At 42.0% G+C, this 8294-nt stretch overlaps 1 protein-coding gene across 6 annotated transcripts in view; it reads right to left on the bottom strand.

Moving 5' to 3' along the window:
• Nucleotides 1–4391: 4391 nt before the first annotated feature.
• CYRIA (CYFIP related Rac1 interactor A) overlaps nucleotides 4392–8294 on the bottom strand; it is a 112340-nt gene continuing 108437 nt past the window's right edge. For all 6 annotated transcript variants that reach the window (XM_051840123.3, XM_051840141.3, XM_051840167.3 and 3 more), the window contains one exon: nucleotides 4392–7787. In XM_051840123.3, the coding sequence (XP_051696083.1) occupies nucleotides 7724–7787 (64 nt within the window). In that variant the 3' untranslated portion in view covers nucleotides 4392–7723. The remainder of the gene's footprint in view (nucleotides 7788–8294) is intronic.

The following is an 8294-nucleotide window of genomic DNA, read 5'->3' as shown; positions in this document are numbered from 1 at the left end:
AGCAGAGAACTGGATTTGAAGTGGAGCAGCTGGAACATGAACTGATGTCCATATAGAGTGGTGGCACCACCACAGGTGGAGGCTTAGCCATAGTGCCAGCGCCTAAATTAGTATCTTTAACCTTGTTTCACAAACACTTGAAAACTGACATTTCTCCCCTCCACCTTCATGGCACACCAATTAACATCCATGAGAACATATTTATACTTCAGGAAACTTGCTAAAGACACTAATATAGTCAGATAAATGAATGTTGGAGATGTGGGGAATTGGAGAGACATTAAAGCATGGGTGCTTGTCTCGGTAGATGATGATGGAGTAAATAATGCAAGAAAGATGGGAGAGAAGTTGATTCCATTAGAGAGCTCTTTAGGAAGAATATGTGACAGGAATTAATGATTGAGTAGAAGTATGAAACTAAAGAAGAAAGAATCTTTCCTGTAAGTTTGGTTTGAATCTAAATACACCATGAATGGGGTAGGTGTTTGGCTATTTGCCTAGTGATTAAGGCATTACTTGGCACACCCACATCCCATATTATATGCCTGGGTTCAAGTCCTGGCTCACCTCCCAGTTCCAGCTTCCTGTTAATATGAATCCTGGGAGGCAGCAGGTGGTGGTTCAAATGGTTTGATTGCTGCCACCCACATGGGAGACATAAATTGAGTTCTCAGCTTCTAGTTTTGACCCGGCCCAGCTCAGACTATTGTGAGCATTTGGGAGGTGAACCAGCAGATGGTAGCTCTGTCTGCTTATCTATCTGCTTGCAAATAAGTTTTTAAAATAAAATAAAGCAAAAACAATATGAATGTAAAGTCCAAGATGATTTCTGGGCCTTTCCCAAACTACTCCATTTCATGTGATATTCAGAAGGTGTATAAAAAAGAAAAATACATTTCCAGCTACCCAGCAAAAAAAATTTTTTAGAAGGAACATATTATCTTTGACAACCAATGTTCTAGAGACAAAGCTGAACTGACTAACAGCACTTGCAGATTTCAGAATAAATGGTTATGCACTGATAGGGCAAGATGCCAAGATCGCTATCCAAGGTGCTGAATTGATTCATCTTGTGATCTGAATCAGTGCTTGGGTTGCCCTTTTGCTTGTGACTATGTCAAGCTCAGCTCTCTGACAGAGTAGCAGCCTTGGCCCAGACCAAACAAGATATCAACTGCCTAGCACATTGGCTGCCTGCTTTTCTCAGGACTAGCTGACCCCGGCTTTTGATCAAGTGAGGAGTCTGATTTCTCATGTGGACTCCTGGAAGATCAGCCAAAGCTTCAAGAAGCTCTCTGTATCTACAGAGTTTAAAAATATCCTGACAGGTAAACATTTCCTATAGGAATAAAACTGATCATCCAAGGGAGAAGATAATTTGTTACTATGGATGGCTGGTGAGTTGGAGAAACTGATTCTCAGGATTTTATTTCAGCACATCTAGATGTCAGGACCCTGACATTCCACTTTTGCAGGGAACTTCTTTGGGCCATTGGTCTACACGGAGCTCAGAACTCTAAGGGACATATTTTCTACCCCCCAGTGGAAAAAAAACAAACATATTTTGAGGTACTGTACAGTAGCTGATATTTAGCTTCAAATAAATTAAATGGATTAGAGCTTCAAAGGAAAGAGGATTGGCATGCACTGTAGTAGTTGGGAAAGCTCCATAGAGAAAATGAGAGAATGACTTGGGCCTTGGTGTACATGGAGACTTCAAATATATGGGAAGAGGGTGTGCACAGATGACAGTATTATGGGAATGGAGGTTCCCACAACATATTTGGAAGATATGTAGTTCAGTTTAGAGCTTCCTATTGTTTCTGCATATGGTGTGTCTCATTGTTTCCTCCTACAGTTTAAAAAACTACTACCCTTGGGACCTTCCCCACTGCAATCACATTATTTTTCTCATACAAAAGAAAGAAGCATCTTTTCAAGTATATTGATAGTTGGAAGAAAATAATTCAACAGTCTGCCTAGAGTACTTTTGGTATTTCCCAGAGACATGCTTGTTCAAGGTATATGGATCCTTTTAAAATTTCTGGCCCTCTGAGGTGGGCATTTGGCTTAGCAGTTAAGGTGGTAGTGCAGAATAGCTTCATCTCATCAGAGTACATGGGTCCAAGTCCTTGCTCCACTACTGACTTTGGCTTCCTGCTAAAGTGCATCTCAAGTTGGGTCCCTGCCACCCATTTGGGAGACCTGGATTGAGTTCCTGGTTGTCTGTTCAGCCTGGTATAGCCAGTTATTGTGGGCATTTGGGAAGTGAACTAGCAGACGGAGTTTCTCTCTCTCTCTCTCTCTCTCTCTCCCTCCCTCCCTCCCTCCATCCCTCCCTCCCTCCCTCCATCCCTCCCTCTCTCCTTACCTCCCCTTCTCAAGTTAATAAATAATAAATAAAAAATTTAAAACTTCTAGTCCTCAAACCTCAGCCCTGATAATCTTTGCTCCTGGGTGGTTGAGGAATGGTTAATAATGTATAGCTTCCAATTTGTAACAAAATCTGTCTTGATACTAACAAGGCCAATTTAAAAATGAACGGAAAGTGCAGGCAGAGGAGGCAGAGAGGGAGGAAGAATCTTAAAGTGTGATACTTGATGGTAAAAATGGAAAGATTTCATAGAGAAAAGACTTTATTGACTGAATTTACAAGAACTTTGTTCATGAGTCTCCTTTAAAACTAAACAGTGAGGTTGATTTAACATTCCACTTACCATATTTTAAAAGGGCATTCTGAACATGTTTTCAGCACATTCATTTTCAACAGTTGAAAGATTTCCAGACTTTTGTGTTAAAGAAACAAGCAAAGGAAGAGCCACGGCAGTAAAAATGCAGCCCCAGGAGCTTGATGTGACCCAGACACAAGAGCCCCCTTCTCTGGAGTTTTGACTTTTGAGCAGAAACAGACAAAGCAGAGAACTCCCTTTATTTCCTGTGAAGAGTTACAAGTGGAGGCGACCAGAAGGATTTTAGATTAGTCTCCATCAGGATTTCAGTATTGGATAGGTTAACGTATTTAATGAAAGTTAGTTAAAAACTGATTGATATTATTTAGTATTATTTAAAACTGACTTAGGTTTTGATGACTAAGTGTGTCACACAGATATGGAAAACAGCAAACATTTAGAAATTCTACTTATTCAACTGATAGGACAAGGGGTGTGAATACAGTTCACAAATATTCACCGGATTTCAAGCACATCCCCAGCTAAGCTCCTCATCACCATTCTTTCAATAGAACTTTTTAGCTAGTATGAAATACTTTCTCTTTCCTCCCTTCCCCTCTCCTCCCTCCACTCCTTTCTCCCCTTCCTCTGTTCCTTTTATTTGAAAGGCAGAAAAACACAGAGACCCTCCCGTCCTGTGGTTCACTCCCCAAATGCCTGTCATAACAGAAGTCAGGAACTCAGTTTGGGTCCTCCCCACATGGGCGACAGGATCCAAGACTGGAATCATCATCTGCTGCCTCCTGAGGTGTGGATTATAAGGAGGCTGGAATTCGGACTGGAGCCAGTATTCAAACCCAAGCAGCATATTAACTGCTGTGCCAAACACCTGACCCTAAAGGGTAATCTGAATCACACATCCCTGATTCCTCACTAGCTGTGTTCCTCTTGAGAGGCACTTCTGTGCTCCTCATTTTTTCATGTCTTTTGCCTTTGCCTCTTCACACTCATTTAATTAGGGACACACACTCTCCACTCTTCAAAGGCCCTTTTCCTTCTCTCACCTCCCAGCTTTAGTCCATTCAATTTGTCCATTGTCAACTCACTATTTCCCATTCCTATTCATTTCCTTTTGCACCACAAACAACTGTAATGATTATGCCTTTGTCTTCTGCACAGGGCACCATGGAAGTCCTCTTTGGGTGTCTGAACCATTAAAAGCACACACAATTAGGTCTCAGGTGTTCAGTGTGAGGATTTAAAGTGGTGCTCTGGAAAAACTTCAATGCTGAATATCTAGAAGAATCGTTTTAGTGCTTATCTTGTAGGACAAATGTACCTATGCAAAATAGGTTATTTGCTGATCTCACAAAATCCGTAAAGTACTAGTGCACTCAAAAGAAAGAATGAAAGGGCATTTATTAGGGTTTCTAAGTATCCCTGGGAAAGGAGGTCTCATGTATCTCCAAATATTAATCCTGTCTCTGTTCACTTCCTGCCTTTTTTATACTGAACAGTCCCTGCTGAAATGAGTAAGGGACAGCTGGTACCAAGAGTAGCACACCTTGGATATTACATGCTCTACTTGAAGAAACTGAGGTGCAGAGAAAAGAAGGGCAGCTGGCAAGTTCTCCTAAGAGCAGATGTTTAACAAATGTCTATGTGGATTAATCATCATGTGCTTATTACTACTCAACCTTCAACATATAAAATAGAGGTGTATTTTTAAATATATGTACCAAACTTTAATTTTCATTTCACACTCAAAACTTCTGTACAAAAAAAGGCAAAGCAGGCAGAAAGATTACAATGACTTCAGCAAACAATGTATGACAACAGTTTTGGGAATGCAAAAGTCTTATACAGATGTAGCAGTAAGATTGGGTTCCAATGTTCTGGGCCCTTTAAGATAGAATTGCAGTGTTAATTATTCACATCCAGAAAAAAATTATAGCTGTCTAGGACACAAGATTGAATAAGAAGTCTCTGAATTCTACTGCACAATTGGATCCCAAGATTGATGAGCCTTCATTTTTTCTTTTGAGGAAGTATGAAATAATTTTTCCTTAAATGTGATGATGTATCAAAAGCCTCAGTTTACGATTAATGCCGTTATATGACTGCGATGACTGAAAGTTGATGAAACATGATATTAATAGTTCAAAGGTAACATCCAAGTCTTCCTTTCTGGTTGTTAATTAGCACTCCAGCCATTTAATGGGTCAGCATAATTCAAAATACCAGTTTCCACCTGTTTTTGCCAATTACTAGTGGCATGTGAAAAATTTCTGAGAAGAGAGTTATAACGTCAAAGTAGTAATGTATCTGAGAAACATATTCATTTTGTTGTTTACCCAAAAATAAGTATCTGAGTCATGGAAAACACTGTTTATTTGAAAACTATGAGACATCAAATATGAAATATTGACATTGACATTGTCGCTAGCACTTTCCCCTAAACCACCCACAGGCTTGGACACACGTGCATGCAGCATGAAACAAGTGATTGTTCACGGACTCCTGATGCCTGGAGGACAGTCTGTTAAAAGAATATGTCTCCCACAACAGCTCTGATGTGGACCCAAGGCCTCTCACCAGCTAGTGATCACAGACATTCAGTTAACCTGTCCTCCTGATAATCAGAGGCAACAATTCAGACCCTGGACTTTCCAGAATCCATCTACTGGTATATCTTGGCTTTGAAAAACAGAGGCCTGGCTAATTGGAACAAGCCAGCAACCCCTCATATATGTTTGGTCCTATTTGATAGGGTAATTAAAAATTATAAATGTGCTCAACTATTTACTCTGAAATACATATTATCTTTCAAATTATATATATTATATATATGTATATATATATATACATATACATAATTCGACAGATAATTTAACATTTTCCCACTTAGCCAGCTGTGGCCTATGAGATGCATGACTTGGATTCAAGTCCCTGATGCCTCAAGAGCCCTGTAGGGGTTGAAAAACCCTTTCTTCTCTTCAAGCCTTCATCCCGTCACCTGATAAAGGAGGACAAGGGACGAGACCATGCTAAACACTGCATATCTATTTCTAATCCTGACAGTTGTTGCCCAAGTGGAAATCAGGGCTGCTAAATCGAAGACTTCCTAAGGTGAATATTTAATGACCTTACTCATCTCGTGTTACCACATTTTCTGGCTTCTTCCAAGGTTTTAGGATCCCTATGTGTGAGAAAATCTTGGAGGCCATTCAGTAGATTTGTGTTCTGATGAAACTCATTCCAAGCAGCTGTGCTTACTCAACTTGAAATCCCCACAAGGATAGGGCTTTACCTCTCTCTGTTGACCGATGTTTAGATATAGACCAGAGAATTTCTCCTGCCACTTGACTGCATTTCTTTGCTAAAACAAAACAAACACTTCTTCCCTTTTCTTACAGGACTAACAGGAATGTGGGCTGGCCACTACAGTCCAGAAAGCACTGGAATCTTACAGTTCATTTCTTGGGCTATTGGGAATGATGTGAAACTCTGATGAATCAAAACCAATAGTCTAGGGTTAGACTTATTATTCATAACTGCAGGGAGAGTCTTTCCTTCTTGTGGAAGCAGACAAGTAATAACTCAGGCCAGACTGAGGGGTTATGTCAGAGGGTCCAGTTGCATCCCACAGAAGGTATTCACAGGCTGCATGGTGACAAAGGAAGAGCCTGGAGTCAGGAGGACATATCCTGGGTTTCAGGGCCTACTGTGTGGGAGCCACCCACCCCCTCTCTGACCACACCCTCCTGGTATCATTTTCCACTGGAGGTCAGAATAGAAGGAAGTCAAGCTTCTATTCCAATTCAGCTCTGATCCACAGAATTACTGCAGGCCTTGGAATGTCATTCATTATCAAGAGAAAGTGGACAGCTGCTCACTGAACTCTACTCACAAAGGAAAAACGGCAGAGTAGTCATTTCACTGGCTCCCAGCCACCAAAGATCATGGAGATGATCTGTTTTAGTTGCCTATTTTATAGATGAGGCAGGTGAGATGCAGGGAGCTTAAGCAAGTTTCCCAAGGTCACATTGTAAAGCATTAGTAGGGCTAGGGCTCCATCCAGGTACTCAGTCTTCATTCTTCGAAAAGCTAGCCAGGTAGAATAGGGAGGAGCTGCTTATTAAACACCAGGTAACCAGAAAATGGTAACACATGCATGGTGGACCGAGAACAGAGCTCCTATCAGGAGGACTGTGCACCTGGCACTCCGAAGGTTGGCAAATTTACCCACAGGCTCAAAGTTGGGGCTCCATTTCCCTGTCGCTACAGGCACAGGGCTGAAGCAGGGATATGAAATGTTTTATTGCCTGCATGTCCCCTCCTCTAGCCTGTCCCCCACTTCCAACACAACCACCTGTATCAGCTCAGCTGCAATAGACATCTATCTATTCCTGCTGCTTTCTCGAACTGATTAAAACAGAGGTGATTTTCCTCTTGCGGAATTAAAAGGGAACATTGGAGAGATATAAACCAGACAGAAAAGGAATATGCTGATTAATAAAACACATGCCCACAGAAAAGCTGCACGTGTGGCTCCTGTCTGAGGAAAGAGAGCGGGTGTACTGAATTCAGAACAGTTGGGTTGGATTCTCCATGTGCATTTTTCTCTTCTCCATCAGGATAACAGTTGTGTTTCCTGTAGCTGAGCTGACACAGGAAATCAAATACTTCGTGTTTCTATAAGCTATGCTTCCCAGAGAGATAACACATCTAGAATTAAAGCACTACCACAAACTATTCGGAATTTCTGACTGTGACAGGTGTGATTAAAGGACTCCAGTAGCAAAGATCAAAGTCTCCAAATTTTGCCTTTGGAGAAGGGGATTTCATTTTGAACATCAAAGGTAAGGCTCTCAAGTCAATTTATGTTCTGCTGGGTTGAGTCAGTCAGGATACAAATTAAGGTCCATATATTTCAGTGACAAGAAGGAAATGGTTATGTAAATACACGAGTATTAACATCAATCTGTATTAAATTATGTAAACATATACATCTTCTGAGGTCAGCACATAGATCCTCTTCTCTGAGCAGAGCTCTACTGAAGCATCGCTCGAATCTGTTTGGAAGTCGACTCATCATTCAAGTGCTTTGTAGTGAACCTGGATGGAGAGAGAGTGACGGAGGTCAGCTTGCAGACGGCACTCTGCAAACGCTTCAGGAATGACTCCCTGCCCATCTTTACCTTGGGAAATACAAGTGATGTTTACAAATCCAATGAGAGCTTGAGTCTTTATACAAAAAGCCATGTGCTGCAGTGGTCACGGCCAAAGGAATACTATCATTATTAAACCAAGTAGATTTTAATTTTTTTTAAAATTTTACCTAGCCAGCCGGCGCCGCGGCTCACTAGGCTAATCCTCCGCCTAGCGGCGCCGGCACACCGGGTTCTAGTCCCGGTTGGGGCGCCGGATTCTGTCCCGGTTGCCCCTCTTCCAGGCCAGCTCTCTGCTGTGGCCAGGGAGTGCAGTGGAGGATGGCCCAGGTGCTTGGGCCCTGCACCCCATGGGAGACCAGGAAAAGCACCTGGCTCCTGGCTCCTGCCATCGGATCAGCGCGGTGCGCCGGCCGCAGCGCGCCGGCCACGGCGGCCATTGGAGGGTGAACCA

This window comes from Oryctolagus cuniculus, chromosome 2 (genome assembly GCF_051225735.1).
Source record: "Oryctolagus cuniculus isolate XC-2025 breed Fujian yellow rabbit chromosome 2, ASM5122573v1, whole genome shotgun sequence".
NCBI lineage: Eukaryota > Metazoa > Chordata > Mammalia > Lagomorpha > Leporidae > Oryctolagus > Oryctolagus cuniculus.
This window is presented reverse-complemented; position numbering and strand designations above follow the sequence as displayed.